The 17,868-nt window shown below is 40.9% G+C and overlaps 3 protein-coding genes across 4 annotated transcripts in view; 1 reads left to right on the plus strand and 2 right to left on the minus strand.

Annotated features, from left to right (window-relative positions):
• Window positions 1-11,186, minus strand: part of LOC111600231 (ankyrin repeat domain-containing protein 50) — a 32,048-nt gene extending 20,862 nt beyond the window's left edge. For both annotated transcript variants that reach the window (XM_030224894.1, XM_030224893.1), the window contains exon 1: window positions 10,419-11,186. The gene's annotated coding sequence lies outside the window, so the exon portion shown is untranslated. The remainder of the gene's footprint in view (window positions 1-10,418) is intronic.
• Window positions 11,187-12,508: 1,322 nt separating this feature from the next.
• LOC111600753 lies at window positions 12,509-14,848 on the plus strand. Its single transcript, XM_023317031.2, has 3 exons — window positions 12,509-12,726; window positions 13,231-13,537; window positions 13,598-14,848. The coding sequence occupies exons 1-3, from the start codon at window positions 12,524-12,526 to the stop codon at window positions 14,846-14,848; spliced, it is 1,761 nt and encodes a 586-aa protein (XP_023172799.2). The 5' UTR covers window positions 12,509-12,523.
• Window positions 14,849-14,977: 129 nt separating this feature from the next.
• LOC111600692 lies at window positions 14,978-16,454 on the minus strand. Its single transcript, XM_023316946.2, has 3 exons — window positions 16,389-16,454; window positions 15,929-16,330; window positions 14,978-15,876 (listed from the first exon to the last, which is right to left on the minus strand). Exons 1-3 carry the CDS (start codon window positions 16,420-16,422, stop codon window positions 15,236-15,238), a joined length of 1,077 nt encoding a protein of 358 aa, XP_023172714.2. The 5' UTR covers window positions 16,423-16,454; the 3' UTR covers window positions 14,978-15,235.
• Window positions 16,455-17,868: the final 1,414 nt, after the last annotated feature.

Below are 17,868 nucleotides of genomic sequence, written 5' to 3' on the forward strand. Positions count from 1 at the left end.
TTATCAATAACAAGCCGTTATCACTGCTCGCTAGTTATTCATGTGTGTGTGTAGCTGGCTATGCTAAATATCAATTTATTATATTTATTATTACGCATACGCACCGTGCTGTGTCACAATTTTGATTCATTGAGAAGTCTTGGGGAACTGGTTTCAATGCCAGCAGTGGTCCATTAATCTGCTGACAATAATTTGGCTAACCGGTACGGCCTTTTCTGACAGGCGTCTGAATGGATATGCAGTTTTGTGTTCAAACTTGTTTGGTGTTAAATATTACAAGTAACTACAAACAATTTCCGGCATGGCTGCAACTATGCCAATTCGATAAGATTTGCATGCGCCACAAAGACCGACCTAAATATATACATATATAAATACATATATATATATGTCGGTATACATGTGTGTGGGTTGATTGACAGACGGTACTAGGTTCTCGGCTCTTGGCTCTCGAGTCTCGACACTCGTCAGCCAGCACTTTGGTCAGTCAATTATTTATGCTGACACTTAGTGCGCTTGAGACTGCAAGATAATTGGCAAAACGTATATGCAAACATACGAAACACAAATGGGCATACACACACACAGGCACCAACATAAAGATGCACAAACACGTAGAGCGCGACACACGTGGCGTATGCGTAACGTAAATGCCAATTGGCGACCCATGTTAATGCGTTGGCAAACAGCATTAGCACAATCATTGCATACACACACACGCACACACACATATACAACACGTTATTTAGTATGGCGTGTTGTACCAGGCAAACATGACCATAGACACCACAAAATCCATTTTATGCACTCTGTCAAATTTAATGGTTTCGATTGGCGCTGCAAATTTGCAAATTTGGCTGTCTGACCAAAATAGGTGGTCGCTGCATTTAATTGCTGCCACTGTGGCTGCGGGGTAACACAGGTGCTGGTGGCAAAAATGTGAATTCAAAAATCTTGTCAATTAACTAAAATGCGGCAAGCCGAACGTAATTACATTCAGTGCCAAGTGTGCGCAGAACGGAAGCAAATACCCGAAATGGAGTGCGAAAACGTAAAGAAAATGTGAGAGGAATAAAAGTTAAAAGGGAAATATCATAGCTGAAGTGGCTGCTGATGAGAAAGACAATTGAGTGAATGCCGGCGAAGAAGTGAAAGAAGGTAAAAAGTGATGAATAATTGAGTGGAGTCAGCACTTTATCACGTCATTCAATGATTCACTTATGCATTTGAAAGATTATGGCGCACAGTCTTCTTATATAACTCTGTTCACTTTCGGATTTGCCACACTTCTCAGAGACGAGTGTCCACGTTGAGGGCTATCTAATGTGCAGTTAATCGCTTTTAGCCGGACCGGGAGTTTGGACAAGTGCTGTTGCCGCAAGCAATTAGCCAAAGTGTCGTCTCTTATGCTTAGCAACGGCAACAATAGAAGCGACAACAACAACAACAACTGGTTATCCGGCAGCTGTGCACATGGCACAGCTCATAAAACTCCGGCAAACATTTGAGTGGCGCCGTCGGTCAGCCCGGAATGGGGCGTGGCACGTCATGACATCCACACACACACACACTCACACACAGAGCATTTCATTCATGCAACTTTGGGTTTGTTTGCCGTTGTTCCGTTGCTGTTATCGTTGTTGTTTTTGTTTACGCTTCATTTGACTCTTGATACCCTTGTATAGAGCATGACACTTTTGTCACGCAATGGGACAGGCACACAAGTAGAAGCCTTTAATAACGTTAATAATTAACTATGTTTTGTTTATTTTTTAGACACTAAATGCTAGATTAGATATGATCGAAACTTATACAACAATCGAGAGATAACTTATGTGAAGTCAGTTGAAAGAGTATTGAGTTTGCGGTGTACCGAGTAAAATTGTGCTCATTATTATTGCTAGGTTCCATTTGGATTGTCGCCGACGCTGGCTTCACAGTCGTTGCGGTTGCCTTATTGGGGCGCTTTGGGCGCACGCTTTGGCGCTAATTAACAGTTGCGTTCAAATCTTATAAATTAAAGCAACATTTATAACCATAATTGTTAGTTGTAGCTATACCCTGTATACAGCTATATAATGGAGATATTGGGTTCAGTTATAACTGATTATAATGTGGAAATATGTGACAATTTTATCTTCATTTTGTCATCCATATATTTATTTTCTCATGGTTTTTAATATTATCTGTTTCTTTCATAATAATCTCTTTCTTCATATTTGTTTATTTGATATCTCCCTTTTCCTGCTATCTGCACTTATCGCTCCTCTATTTTGCGCTATTCGATGTTCCTATTCCTGCTACAACGTTTCGCCACAAAATGCTTAGAAATATACAAATAATAATATTGAAATACAAAGCTACAGCACATATATAGTAAATTGCCTCAGATTGGCAAATGCTATTCAGATTAATTTTTCCTCACATATTCAAATGGAATGCAATGAGGTATAAAGAACTGTATTTATCGCCTTTATAAGGCATATAGAAATACCCAGACGTATAAGTAAATTTCGCCTTATAGCTGACACAAAAAGACGCTGGCAAATAAGCAAAGTCAACAAATTGGCTTTGTGTTTATATTCGAATTTGCATTGGCGCTAAATGTGGATTCGTGTTTGCGCGATTTCGGTGTTTACCGTAATCAAAGTGAGGGCCTGTCGGCTGAAATGCTTATTTTAAAAGGCATTCAACTGTGGTCTTTGTAAATGCATTTTCTAGTTTTTGAGAGCACTTCAATTTATAATTCATTTGGCTTTAATTTACGGAACGGAAGGCCTGAAGGTTTGCTTGCTGCAATAAAACAAAGCAATTAAAACGGCTGCCAGGAGCTGCAAATGGACCACGATGAAGTGCCCAGACGTAAGTGGGTCACAGGCTCCAAAAAGTTGCTGCCAGCTGCCAACTGCCTGCCGGCCGGCTGGTTGGCTTGCCCACGCTCCCGGAAAAGCCATTACAATGCCAATCGACAAAATGCTGACAGGCTTGCCCAAATGGCATCTCGACAGAGCAGATGGCAAGTATTTCGCAACACTTCACAAACTTTTACAGGCGGAAGCTGTCGACCACAACGGCACAATCGCTTGGCAGCCAGGACATGGCATAGAAACAGTCCTTCCACTGACTCTATGGCAATTTAAGTTTTTAATATGCGTTTATAGTCATCAGCAGTGGATGCTGATGCTGTTGCTGTTGATGCTGTTATGCAACAGCATCCATTAATCAGCAGCCTCCCACGCCCAAAGGCGACCCCCTAGTATTTGAGAGCAAGCCATAGTAATTGAGAGCAAGCCCAATAAAACTAACAGCTAGGCAACCCTAGTCGCTGGCTGGGTCAAACTGTTCGACTGCCACCCACACACATAAAATACTTTCCATTGCGTAAATTGCGGGGGCGCTGGCATCGATGATAAATGTTTGCCGGTTGCGATTGCAACTGGAGAAAATTAATGATTGCTGTTTGCGGGTTGCATGAGGCATCGCTTGCACTTGCAACAAATATGTGAAAACTCTCTCAAACAGGTGCAGCCCAAGCGAACGAAGTCTAATGATGCTTGTTTGCTATAAAATTGCTTTAGATAAACTCTATCATTTATTACCAGTTCCCAATCGAAATGACAGCTAAGTGCTCGTTCGGAACCGAAAGTTTCCACGCTTTTTATATAACTTAGCCAAATGTGTTTGAAATGATAAATATAAACACTTGTCACTTGTCATGCATAAACAACATGGATAAGCAACAACAGATGCCACAATATATATACTCAATTCTACGGAATTTAGTCAAGCTGGAGATATGTATTATGTAGATTTTCTTATATTTAATGCCTTTAACCACTGTGCAAAAATCTGACAATATGTGTTCATTTCATTAATATTGAAATGTCTTGTTGTTTCATTTAGCTCCTGTCAAAGTTATAGGCACTGAATGTCAAACTCAAACCTTTAGCTGCAGTTTCAAAAGTTACATCATGTCTTCGCCACGCTAGGTATACACATTACATATGCATTCAGTTCCACTCAGTTGGCTCACATTATCAATGTGGTCTGTAATGAGTAAGGCTAAACAACCTGTTTCAAAGACAGCTGCCTTTCAAGTGGAAAATAAAACGTAAAAGAAATGCATTACAATATTTTCGCTTTCACCGCGTGCTCACTGACTGCTGTCTGGCAACAACAAAATCCCTGACCTTTGTGGCTGGCATCTCTTCCTCTCGGTCTCTCTTAGCTCAGCCCATCTCCGAGTTAATTACACCTGGGCCTCTTTTCAGCAGCTTCCTCTCTTATTTTTCCCTTTGACTGCACTGCCTACAGTGCCTGCAAAATTTGGGTCAGCCACTAAGCGTAAGTGAGTGTTATGTAAATTACATCGCGCAGCTTGAAAGGACCTGCTCGGGCTACACCCTAAATCCCTCCTGCAGCCTCCTGCCGCTTATCTCCCTTTTAGTGCCGCTGTTTGTTGCTGTCGTTTGCATTCAGTTTGCTCGGCGGAGACAAACACAAAACTGGAAATGCTGATGCCGCGCCCGTTCGAGCGTTCGTTAGCTAAACTGCTGCCATTTCATTTCTCGTGGTGCGTTTTTAATTTAGCTGCAGTTGGCAGCTGCAAAGTACTCATCACATGCGTAAGTCTGTACATGTGTGTGTGTGTGTGTGTGTGGGGCTGCAAACAAATACAGTTGCAGCCAGGAGAGAAGCATCTGCAGCAGCCGCAAAGCTGATGAAATGCTCACATGCAAGAAAGTCGCTGACGTCGGACGACTGAAGATTATATCATAACCCCAGCATAGTCATGTTGATGATAATCAACAACATTATAATCATCATCATGTTGAGCGCTGCCTGCGCTGCCTGCTCTGCCTACTATAATACCCCATGCGTCGGCCATTGACCATGACGAAGAGCAGCGCTAAAGCAGAATGTAAATAAAGCACAATAACAAGACAAGACGCGACGACAACAAGTAAGCCAAAGCTGCAGTCGGCACTGCTCGGCAGAAAGATACCTCTTAAGTTTCCCCTTTGTATACTATAAACATGAATGCTTCTATGCACTCCGATATACGAGTCTAATATTATTTTACAAAAGTGTCCAAGTCAGAGTTCAGTTGAAGCTCAATTTGTTATGTATATATATGATGTATACATATCGATTTTGCCTATAAGTGAATTATTTATGATTCACAGTGTATATTACAGCTCAGTCATGATACAAAATCAATGTACACTGGCCCATCGACTTTTATGCGGGGTATCAGAAGACACAATGAAGACGCGTTAAAGTGCTTTATATATAGCAGCAGACCAAGCACTAAGCACAAAGTACCGACATCGACATCGACACCGGCTGTGGCTCTGGCAGCGACTGCGTCACTTCCCCATTTGGCGCGGAAGGCGGCGGTGTACAAGTCAACAATCTCATAATCAGTTAAATTACAAAGCAAAACAATGCTGAGGAGCAGCAAGTGTGGGGAGCGGGTGGTAAAACGTAAGCTGGACGTCGTTTGGCTTTGGTAAGTTATTTAGCCGACTTAAGTGGGTGGGGCAGTATCTTAGTTGGCCAAATATGAGCTGCAAACGTTGGTAATTTGTGCGCCACGGGTAACAACAACGAATCGATAAGTTTCTACAAGCTCCGGCTGCAGCAATTTACGGCCCAATCAAATAAAGGGCAAAGGGCGTGCTCTACATCTTCATCATCATCATCGATATCATCATCATCAGCAACAGCAACAACACCATCAGCACAAAAGACAGGAAGACAGCTCGCCCCCGTCGGGTCAGTCACAATTGTTGACCCATTTCGTTCGGTCGCCCAGCCAGCTGACCAAATTGTCGGTTTATTGCATTGAATTAATTATTACGTATGCTCCATAAGCACGTCCGACGTGTGGAACAGCCTCTCAGTGCTCTGGGCGCGGTGCTAAAAATAACAAATAACAAACTCGAAAAGCATCGAAAAATTGAAAAACCTAAAAAAAGCGCTGGGAAAAGCGATGAAAAACGATGGAAAAAATATTAAAAACTCCACAGCGAATGGGCGCGTTTTGTACTATTTTGTCATAGTTGTTGCCCCGTCTGCAGCGGCCACAAAAATAGCCGCACAAATCTCATTGAGAGTCGTAGACGTGTGCACCATTTGCCACAGAGATGTTGCAACATGGTGCACCGCAATTCGAATACACTTTGCGAACCAATTGAAATAAAATTATCTACTCAAAATTTTCAAAAAATAATAACATCTATAAATATTATATGATATTTAAAAACTTTTCATTACTTAAGCGAAATAATGTGTTAACTCCTAATCTCATTAGTCAAATAACCCATCACAAATGATAGAGTATAGGGAAATTAGTAGAACATGTAAATCTCTTGGGCTATGCCTTTAGCACTGGACACCGTCGTCATCTCGCTTTCAGCAGCGGCTGCCTGGAACTGTTCCAAAGCGTTTGTCGAAGAAAATTTAATGCGGTCAGTGGCTTCTTGACACGCCACAAACTATTTTCGAATATGAATGTATTCAGAGTCGGTATTCATTTCTCTTTGGTCAACGCTGGAGCTGCGTTGTTTTTGTTATTTTTAGCGCCGTCTGCACAGAATTACGGCTGGGGCTCACTTCGCAGCGCTTGGAGCATCCTTCAATATTTCAAGCAGCAGCTGATGCTATGTACAGTTTTTTTTCTCATTTCTGTCGGGCTTTTCTTTACCTCGTTGCGAACTTGTTGAAGTAAGCGAGGGGGCGTGAAGAGAACGATGAAGAGCTGAAGTGTATCCCAGCCAAAACTAATAAAACGTCAAAGCAATTTTGACAACCAGAGAGTTGTAGGAAAAAAGTTGTCAAAGAAATAAAGTTTTTCTGGTCTCTCCGTGTGCATCCAGGCCCAAAGAAAATGAAATATTTGTGCTTTTATTTAAGTATTATTTGCACACACACTTGTTTATACTTTATCTTTACCTACACTCATGTGTGTACTCAGTAAAAATAGAAGAGTGAATGCCACTTCTACTGAGTCACTCGTTCTATGACTTGATTCACTAAATTGAGTGATGTTATTTCGATATAATAAACCACTCAACATACAGCGAGGTAAGTACTTCCACTCTAACGCTTAAGTTTGTCATTTAAAATATAAAAACCATTACTGAAAGGTTCTGTCTACAAATAGGCCAGCTGTTATATGAAATTTGACATATGAGCTTTCTTAGATATATTTTTCACTATATTATTCAGTTTCAAGCATAGTTCATAATAAATCAAGCTGATTTAGAGACGGTTGTAGAGACTGATAGCTGCCATTCGTTGCTTCTATATAAACGCAACAGAGCGTTGCATAGTTCACCTCACAATAAGAATACCCACTTCTAAGGTCAGACAAAAGTCTAACAAAAAGAAGCGAATGTAGGCACTTGGCTTCCAGAGCAGCTCGGTTCGCTGTGTAAAATTTGTACAAACGCAAACTTTGTCTGCTAGTTATTTGCAGTCAACGGCGGTTAAGCAGGGGGTCAGAGCTTTCATTTTGCTCTTTCGTTGCGTTATTTATGTATCTTTCTATGCCTTGAAGACGAGCTTCTCCTAGGGAGTCTGTCAGATCAGCTTAAAGCTATCAGATAAGAAACTGCGCTCTTAAAGCTCTGTGAAAATTGCGGCTTAATGTGTTAAGTGCTCATAAAATGTATACCTCACACTGTGAGCTATGTGCTACCTGTGCATTTGTCACGCCTATTTTGCGCGGTTTTCGGTTTTCGGATAACATGGGTTAAGTGTGGCCCAAGTGCCGCTCATTAGCACACGCACACAAACATATAAAAAATATACACAAACATGTTTATGCACACACGCTGCGAGAATTCGAATGAAGTTGTTAGCGCTGAGAGGCCACTCGTTTTTTGAAGTGTTTTTCATTTTTCTAGGCAACCAGGAAAACCCAGCGGGTTGCCTACAACAGCTCTTGACCCTGGGCCAGTAGACAACAACAACAACAACAACAACAACAACAGCAACAACAACAACGGCAACCCATTTGAGTTTATGACTTGTGCCATTTACACTCCTCATCTCGATTGAATGACTCAGGCCTTGTGTCCTTGCTTGCGTGTATTTGCAGCATTAAAGGACCCGTCAGCCCCTCAAACCCACAACACGCTAATGATATTATAAATGTGTTAGCTTCCCTCATATATACATGCAAATATTTATGTCCTTGTAAAGGGTATGCTTATTAGACCCCTTCGAAGTCCTAAAGTTTGATACCCATGCGCATCCCGAAACAGTATTAGCGACTAATAATGGGAATTGTAAATATATTAGATTTATTTAGTTCAGGTAAAATATATATTAGCAAAATCAAATTTTGTAATTCAAAATTTCTCTTTCAGTTCGTAGAGGGTATCTTGTAATGAGACACTTTCGTTGAGCGTATTCCCCTTTTAACAGAATTCTTTTGGTTTCGTCAATTCAATTAATTTGCAGCCGTGTCCTTAAGTGGCAGCCTACGAAGGATCTGCTGTGTGGTTAAATTTTAATGCTGCGGGGCAGAGCTCGAGCTTTATTGGGTAATGAAAATTTAATTGACTCGGGTCGCCGCAAATTGCCCTCCAGCATTTCGCAACAGTGAAAACTTATGTCGATTCCTGAAATTTTCGTTAAATTTTAGAAGAGTTTTAAATTGTGCGCAGCTCGTTAAAGATTTAGCTGTGCAATCGAGGGAATGAGGGGATTTTTTCCACAAACTGCTCTACGAAAGCGCAGCGTATCATAAAAAAAATATCGAGCGTGGCGCAAATTATGAAAAGTACCTCGGCCAGCGACATAGAAAAGTGGAAAATGCGCGACCGCAAAATGCAAATGAAAATGCAAAATGTGAAAAGGCCGAGAGGGAAAACGGGTCTGGCTCTGCGACTGAGAGTCAGCTGTCGACACTGCTCTTGAGCTTGAATGGCGACAAGGCAGACGGCGTCGGAGTTACAGGTAAACATCCCTACCCAAGCACACACACACGTGTAGTGTGTCTGGGCCGGCACTGACTTTGGCTGTGGCTCTGACTCTGACTCTGGATTTCGCTTTGGCAATTACGTCAATTGCGCAAACGTCCAAATGTAACAAACAAAACCGTTAAACTGAATTCCACTGCAATTTATGGCAGCTAGTCACTGCTGTGTTTTCAGCTACCCTGTAAAGTGCAAGGTGCAAAGTGGTTTAACTGTAGTTATGACCAGTGCAAATACTAAATTATATATATATATAATTTCGCAATATCTAACTTTCTTTCAGACCTAAAATATAAAGAGTATGAATTCATATACCATGCGTCGAATAAATCTTTTTTTTGCACATGTTTTCGTATTTCAGATCAAAGGAGTATTCTGTATGATTGAAAAGCCAGGCCAGAACAAGTCGACACGGTATATGAGTTTAATTTGTTTATAAATAGAATTACGACTTAATAAAATACGGTATAACGTAGTCGTGAATACCTAAATTAGCGCATGCTTGCTTGGTTTTTCTTAGGCGTCTGATTCATAGCCAGTTCTAGTGAAGTTTTTGCTAGTGTTGATGTTTGTTGTTGTTATTCTTCTTCTACTTATTCTTCTTCTTCTTGTTGATATCATCCAGAATTGTTGCAGACGTCGTGTCGCTGTCGGCGCTTTGTCTGCACAGCTCAACCCATTGCCATGCGATCCATTCAAGCCTATGCCCGAGCTTTGGGGCGTGGCACAATGCGCATTGTTGTGCTTTCATTTCATAAAGTTGTCGGCACAGAGCAAAAAAAAATCGTAAAAATAACAGCAATGAACATACAGCAACCAACTGAGAACTTTGTGTGCAGTTACATCAAATATTTAAAGTACGCGCTGACTTGTTGTAGTGTGGCCAATACCCACACCCACACACACATACATACATACATATATATATATGACTTTGTAGTAGTTATTGCTCAGTTTTTGTTGTTGTTGTTGTCGAAGTACAGCAGCAGCAGCCACAGTGCCGGTTATAATTTTCTCTTTATACCCTATTTACATAAAACAAGCGAGTATATAGCGTTCGTTTGATAATAGGAAAAGGCTTGAGGCATTAAACCTGGGAAATTCTCGTTTCTTGGCGACCTTTTAAGTTACAAAATTCATACTTAAAAGTTACTTTATACAAAACAAGTATCGGCTAAAGATATAACTCTTATTTCCATTTTATTTGTTAATTCTATATGTGATGATTATGATAATCTGGAGTATAGAGTATAGCGCCGTTGGTGCGAGTGCAACGTATTAAATCTTTTTATTAGCTGCATTTTTAATTGGCCGCAGACGTGAAAGAGCGTTGGCAAACGTGTTTTTGGCCAATTCTACGTACATTTGGCATTCATTTCCTACGCGACTTTAGGCGCGAGGTCAAGTGTGGGCGTTTGATAGACTCACCTTTAGCCAAACATGACACAGAGCGGCGACCTCTGCTTTGCTGCCAGTTAGTCAGTTATCAATGGCTGATAAAAGACACGCGCGGGTGGTTGGTGATGTCGGTGGCTGTGGCTGTGGCTGTGGATGCAGAAGGCACAAAAGTCACCCGGTTTCGGTTTGTGCAAAAACGAAAGAAATTAAACGATAATTTGTTTTGAGCGGCAGACGCGACTCCGACTCCGACGCCGACTCCAACAGCGACTGCGACTGCGACTGCGACGCTAACGTTGACGACGGCAGTGCAGAGTGTTTACTGTCTCTTTCTTACTGACTGTCGCCCTCCTTCGCTGACTCGCTCACTCTCGTTGCGTTTGTTGGCTTGTGTTGTGTTTGTTGGTTTTGTTTGTTCTTCTCTGCTTCGCCTTTTACTTTACAACGCGTTGTTGCATGCTGCACATTTCACTTATTTTAATCAAAAATGCATTTCATACACCGCTTTATTTTCAATTTGTATTTCACTGTTATGATTGCGGCAAATAGCATTCGGCTTGGTATTATTTTCGTGTTTGCTTTGCACGGCTATCCTGCGTGGGCAAGGATATAATTTTCTTTTTCTTTGGTGGAAAGTTGTACGCATAATACGCGTCACATTTTTTTTCTTTTGCTTATTCAACGCGCAGTAGCCCAGCTAAGTAGTGCGTTGATTATTTTTAATATTTTCACTACATATTTGTTAGTTTTAAACAATTTTCACGCACCGCTAGCAAGCGTAGACACGCTCAATTTTTCTCAAATATCAACTAAGCAAAAAATAGTGAGACCGCGCTGAACTTACCGAAAAATACCAGCTGCAACACACAATCAGTATTTTTACACGTTTCGTCACATGGAAATGTTTAGCAACATGTCGCCTCAAATTCGGCGATGTGACCAGCATGCTCTGGTATATGAAAACCTTAAAAGTTTTCATGGCATTATTGTTGTTGAGAACATTCGCCGCACCGTAAAGAGCGTCTTACTAGTACCTTATTTTATCAATAGATGTCGCGAGGTGGATTTTCGCCATCTATGTATATATTAAGTAAGTAATTATTTATTTTAACGATCCGGCATCAATCAGTAATTTTTTAAATACATTGAAGAAAATTTATGAATAACGGCTATGATTATATATCCAGCAAATCATATTAGCAAGTATTATGTTAAATTAAGGGGATAAATAGAATATGTTCAGCTTTAGATGTGCAGACGGTAAGTCAATGAGTCTATTATAGAAACAATTAATAGAGAAGCAATAGAGAAATTTTATCGCTTATCAACTAAATGAATTATCGATGAAGCTCGTCAAACAAACAAATTACAACCAAGCAAATACGAATGACGGTAGAGCGTTTTCTTTGTAACGGTAATAATAACCTTCAACAATTCACGTTCTGCGATTAGCCGAGTGACAACACTTAACAATTCAAAATTTTGCGTGAGCTTCGCCACAAATTCGAGACTTTACATATAGTGTAAGTTTAGTTCGTGCCGGGACGCGTTGCTTTGACTGTTATTAAGATAGTTCTTCGTCGCAGAAGGGAAGGTAATAAATAATTGAGACGTTATTTGTTAATTGGTAAAGACAACTTATTGCAACGTTCACCTGAACACTTCTACTTCTTTTGCATGCTGTTGAAACCCTTTTTAAAACACATACATAAATCATCAATCATCACGTTTTTGCTGATAACGCCAAATAGGTTCGCAATGTCTATGAGGCAGTTTTAGCGTGAACTCCGCAGTATTACTCGGTGCGTTCCTAATAGAGCAACAATATGGGTTTCGGTTCTTCAATTCCTCAGTCGCGCTTTAAATGTTTCGCTATCTTTTCCCTAATAATTTTCCTCGTATATTGTCTTGTTAATAAAGATATCGGTTCAAATTATGACACGGGAATGCTTGAGCTAAGAACTGACAAAACGGAAAAAAAAGAGGAAAACAAAGCATTTGATAATAATATAGCGAATTTTACTCTTAACGTAACCCCAGACGTAGAGCGAGACAAAGTTTCGTCAAAGCCACTGTACTATGTAGAGAGTCCGCAGTGTAAAATACCTTATGTTGATCCCTTCTCCAAGGATGTAATGATGATATACAAGCCCATGGTATTCGAGACGTGCACGAATGATTCGGATCTAGTTACACCTTTCTTCGATTTCAATCGAAAGCGCTATGTGCTCCACATTGATGAGAGTGTCGCAGCGAAAATACTTAATTCCAGTGAAACTGAATTTAATTGTTACTATCAGGAAATAACACGATATGCAGACCACGACAGTTATGACGAGTAAGGTTAATTTATATTAGTTTCGGTTATGATTTAAATTCAGATTACAGTGGCTAATGTCAGCAGGCAGTTGAAGTACTTTTTCTATTTAATTTGATTAAGTACAAGTTATTAATTGTTGGACATGTCAAGATTTGTAAATACATTAAATTACGAATAAGATATGTTCTTATGGAACAAATAATTAAATTACGAATAAGATATGTTCTTATCGAATAAATTTAAAAGTGGAATTTATTATTTGTTCTTTTGTTTTATATAATAAACTGAACATAAATTTACCATTTATATACACTCAAAGTTATTGATCTGCAGTAATACTCCAAGTCATCCAATTATTCAAATGGCGATATTTTTTGTGTATATAATGTATATATACATCTTTGGATAATTGAATGCTTTTTTTATTAATTTGTCTTATGTGCTCGTATATTTAAATATACATCTGTATGGTAATACTTTTCCATAACTGACATCTTTTTGTATCAACTATGATCTCTAAAGCCTGCCACCGAGGAAATACTTCAGCCAGGATTACGTAGTACCGTTACACGTTCAGGGCATGATACTGGGCTGTAGCGAGGTAGCTAACGATTCGAATGTGCTGCAGACCGATGCATTTGGATTCGTTCAGCACATCCCAACACCTTTAGCCGTGGCAAAGACGCATGCTAAGCCGGCACACCGAAAACCCAGTGTTATAATGTTCGGCATTGACAGCCTCTCGAAGTTTAATCTGAGGCGCACCATGCCCAAAGTTTACAATTACCTAACGCGGGAAGGGTGGTATGAGATGCAGGGCTACAATAAGGTAATTCACATGAGATAAATATTATCAAATCTTTCAATATTAATTCGATATAATACTCAGGTGGCTGACAACACTTTTCCCAATCTAATGGCCATTCTAAGCGGCTATTCGCCCGACGCGGCCAACGAGAAAATCTGCAATACGAGTGAAAAGGGCTGCTTTGATCGGATTCCGTTCATCTGGAAGTATTTGAAGAATGTGGGCTACTTGACCGCCTATGCTGAGGACTCGAGCTTCATGAACACCTTCAACTATTTGAGGCCGGGTTTTCTCATACAGCCCACTGACTACTATTATAGACCTATGCTGAAGGCCTTCAATGACGAGATGAAAGCTTGGAAATGCGAAGAGTGCACACTTACTTATTGTATCGGAAGACGAATCCAAAGTAGCTACGTTTATGACTACGCCAAGGAGTTTGTCAGGCGCTACGTGAGCGAGCGGCCCATTTGGGGCCTGTTCTGGTCGAGCAGCTTTAGCCACGACGACTATGCTATGCCCTCGAAGATGGAAAACTTTGTCCTACAATACTTACTGGACTTCGAGATGGATAGTGTTTTTGATGATAGCATTGTAATATTTTTGTCTGATCATGGTGCCCGTTATGGCAAATTAATGGATTTAGACAGTGCTTACCTAGAGGAGCGCTTGCCCGCGATGTTCATCTACTTGCCGCCCTGGTTTCGGGCACAGTATCCGCAGTATGCGAAGGCCTTAAAGACAAATCGTAATCGCCTGACATCCAATTTCGATCTGCATAATACGCTCAAGCACATCGTCGAATTAGCCGGTGTGTCCAATGCTCCTCCACTGCCCAAGGCCAACGATTGTCCCACTTGTCAATCGCTGTTCTATCCAGTGAGTGCGTCTCGAAACTGTTCGGATGCCGGCATACCCGAGCACTATTGTACTTGTGAGCCATTTAAAAATATCAAGAGTGATTGGTCCTCGCGTATTGCGCATCGGGTCATCGATCGCATGAACGACTATCTGTGGGCCAAAAATATGAGCAGCCTCTGCCATAATCTCACTTTAGACTATATTCATAAAACGGAAATTAAGATCGGACTAGAGCACAATTTCAACGATGACCTGTCGCATATGGATATTGGCGTCTATCGCACCAAGTTCAAAGTTGAACAAAATAGCGCAGACTTTTATGCAACTGTCATTTACAATAATATCACCAATCATGTGGATGTCGATGTGGAGACCATCAGCCGCACAAATTCCTACGAAGAAGACTCAACCTGCATACAGCATAAGATTGTCAAGCTATATTGCATATGCTTTACAAACCTAAAGTCCTAATAGTAAGAGCTGCTCATCTCAATGTTATTTCGATTAATTCACTAAATATATTTTAGTTCGTAATCAAGAAACCCTTATCAAATTGTGTCAATAGAATTTTTTTAAAAGTTTCGCAATGTTGTCGGCATGATAAAAATATAGATATATTGTGCTTTTGATATAACTAATGAAAATTCGCACGCGTCCCTTTTGATGAACCCGAACTTGTTCAAATCTAAAATTATTATTTATTTACTTTTATGACACCTTGTTTTAGTCCAACATACTAAGACCTATGGATATTTGTATACGAACAGCTCATTTAACTGTAGGAGTATTTCTAAACGAAAACGTGTTTTGATTTCTGATTAAAGATTTACTTTTGTCTATATCTCGTCATTAGCGGCTTCAGCAAAACGTGTCCAACTGTGGTACATTCTTTTTGATGAAGTCGTGGGGGTCGCAACAAAAGCTGTAGCCTGAGTCTCGTTTAGCAATAAGCTGCAGGGATAGAGGACATGGCACCTGTCGGCAATTCGGTGATGGGGTCTTCGGGTCGTGGACATTGTTGTAGGTGAGAATAGCGAGACAGGTGCCAGCGTCATCGGTAATAAGCTTGAACAGCCATTTGGGTACGGGGTTACTATTCCGTGCTCCCAGATATATATCTGTCAGTTGACCTCTGCTGTCCGGCAGCTGGAGTACACCCAATCCGCCCGTGCACACTTGGAGGGCTGGGTAAATATCGTTTGTGAGCTGCTTGCGTAGCCAGCTCTCGACCGTTTTCCAGTTGCTGCGATTGATGCTGCGGAACTGAGCCACAATGTTGATGTACTTGAAGGTCTGACGCATATATTGCTCAAAGCCAAAATCAAGCGAGGGTGCCAAATGGCCACGATCGAAGACCAAATCGCGCGAAGAGTTAACAAACCGCTGAGTTGGCCCAAGCAGCTCTTTGAACCGTTTATATATGTGCTTGTTTTGGAATGTGGCGGCTGCAACACCGCTAATGATACCATCTGTAGTGAAGGCCTGTACAGGTCTGCCTTCTGTAAAAGGCGTTAAGATCAGGTTGCACTAGCTTTAGTCCAGGGTACTTACTCAGTTTGATGGGATAAGCCAAATGTTTGACAAAGTGCGCTCTTTGATTAACAGCATCAAAACAACTTCTGTAAATCTCCAGGAACTGCTCGTCGTTTAGCTTATAGCCCACACGGTACGTGGTATGTGGACAGTGACTATCAACAACTACTTCCACGGTTTCCTTTTGCGAACTGCTGCAATTCCGCAAGGCTGGCAGAGCCGGCTTGAATTGTCCACTGGGCTGGCAAGTGGTGTACACGATGTCCTGGTAACTGCACAGCATATCCAACTTTTGATGGCTGCGCACCACATCCAGACGTAACGGATATATCTGGTTATTGGCGCTAAACGCAAATAGACGATTTGTCTGAGATACATCCGCAGCGCCAAGTTGACAATCAGCGCCAACCCGTGCAACAACTGAAAACAACTTGTTGTATGTAAATTTCAATAAACCTTATTCAAGTTTCGCACTCACGTAGTAGCACCGATAAACAAAGCGTTTTGTTCATCTTTCCAGCTATACACAACTGATGAGCGTTTGCTCTTGATCTCAACTGTGAACCTCAGAAAGACCCCGAGAAGTAGAAAACAAATTAAATACGGAGAGCAGCCGATGAAACGCTCAGAAATGCTGCTAGAAGCAGATAATAAGACTATACGAGACGCAAACATAATACCCGAAGTACAAAATTCAAGAGATAACATTTGAATGTCTCATTCTTTCGGTGAGCAGAGTATATTGCCTTCGTATTGTGGAAGTTTTGTATGTGTATAGCGTCTTATATACCCGCTTCAGTTAGAGCGTTTAGTTTCTTTAGTAGGCATAGGAAGTAGATCTAAGAATATCTTGATTACGCCTACTTTGTTATCTACGCCTTGCGAGGTGTTTGTTAGTCGGGCATTCTTCTTTATTTTCCCATCATATTACACCAGCCCGTTTGCATTTTTAGCGTCTCGTTCGCGTGTCTTGGCATTCATAAATTGCCATTTCAATGTGTCGTCGACACTTCAGAGCGCGGGTCATCGCTGATAAGTGAGACACGGCAAGGGATTGGGCCGAGTTGGCTCTTAGCAGAGGTGAGGTTGAGGCTGAGGCTGAGGCTGAGGCTGACAGTCTGGTGTATGCATAGAAAATGCCAAGCCCCTCATTGCTTATCAGTGTTTATTATCAGAGCTCGACAAGTGGAAATGTCGGCTGTGCTGTTTGTTTGGCTGTTACATTCCAACATACATACATACATACCACCCAAGTAGTTATGAGTATCATAACAAAAGGGGTTGTCGCACAGTACATATACGCTTTTAAGCTGCGCTCGCTGTGTGCATTGCTTTATATTATCAGCACCCGTGCAACTTATCTAAAATTGAATCTAAGGTGTAGCAAAAAAAGAGAAAGAAAAAATAATAAGAAATGCGCACTTGAAACTATTCGCTGGGTCAGCGTATCTCGGCTCTAAGGGCAACCCAGTCAATCAAGTTTCTGGGACACCAGAGTGCAGGCAGGCAACTCTTCGAGATGCGTGCGTGCACTTGGCAGTTGCGCTTATCAGATCAATATTACCTCAAAATCAGCAGAAATGTTAGGGCTTAGCATAAGTAGACTTTTGAGAAGTCGTATCTAAAATATAGTAGTAATTTATCTACTACATTTAATTGTGTTGTGGAATTGTAAAATATTTAACTCTGAATGTACTTAGCACGATCCACTTGGCGACCAGTTACATTTATTTGCCAGCTTACAACTGGGTCAGCAACTGCGAGAACTCCTTTTGGCACTTTAATGCATTTCTATTCCACACATATTTAGCCACAATTATTTCACTGTATTTTATTGCAGCAATGCAGTGCTGCTCTGTCAGCAACATATTACAGCATTCCTACAGCAAGTAAAAGTATCTATGTAAGCCAAAGAATAACCTTCATATAACATTAAAGACTTCAGCTTAAAAAGATTA

This window comes from Drosophila hydei, unplaced genomic scaffold (assembly GCF_003285905.1).
Source record: "Drosophila hydei strain 15085-1641.00,03,60 unplaced genomic scaffold, DhydRS2 tig00008119-arrow-pilon, whole genome shotgun sequence".
Classification (NCBI taxonomy): domain Eukaryota; kingdom Metazoa; phylum Arthropoda; class Insecta; order Diptera; family Drosophilidae; genus Drosophila; species Drosophila hydei.

Bases quoted from the DNA above. Each gene is read 5' to 3' on its own strand.
- LOC111600753 (XM_023317031.2), top strand. From the start codon at position 12,524: ATGATGATATACAAGCCCATGGTATTCGAGACGTGCACGAATGATTCG. The intron at 12,727-13,230 runs GTAAGGTTAATT...TGATCTCTAAAG, and splicing joins GACCACGACAGTTATGACGA to CCTGCCACCGAGGAAATACT. The intron at 13,538-13,597 runs GTAATTCACATG...TATAATACTCAG, and splicing joins AGATGCAGGGCTACAATAAG to GTGGCTGACAACACTTTTCC.
- LOC111600692 (XM_023316946.2), bottom strand. From the start codon at position 16,422: ATGAACAAAACGCTTTGTTTATCGGTGCTACTAC. The intron at 16,331-16,388 runs GTGAGTGCGAAA...AGTTGTTTTCAG, and splicing joins TTGTTTATCGGTGCTACTAC to TTGTTGCACGGGTTGGCGCT. The intron at 15,877-15,928 runs GTAAGTACCCTG...CGCCTTTTACAG, and splicing joins GGCTTATCCCATCAAACTGA to AAGGCAGACCTGTACAGGCC.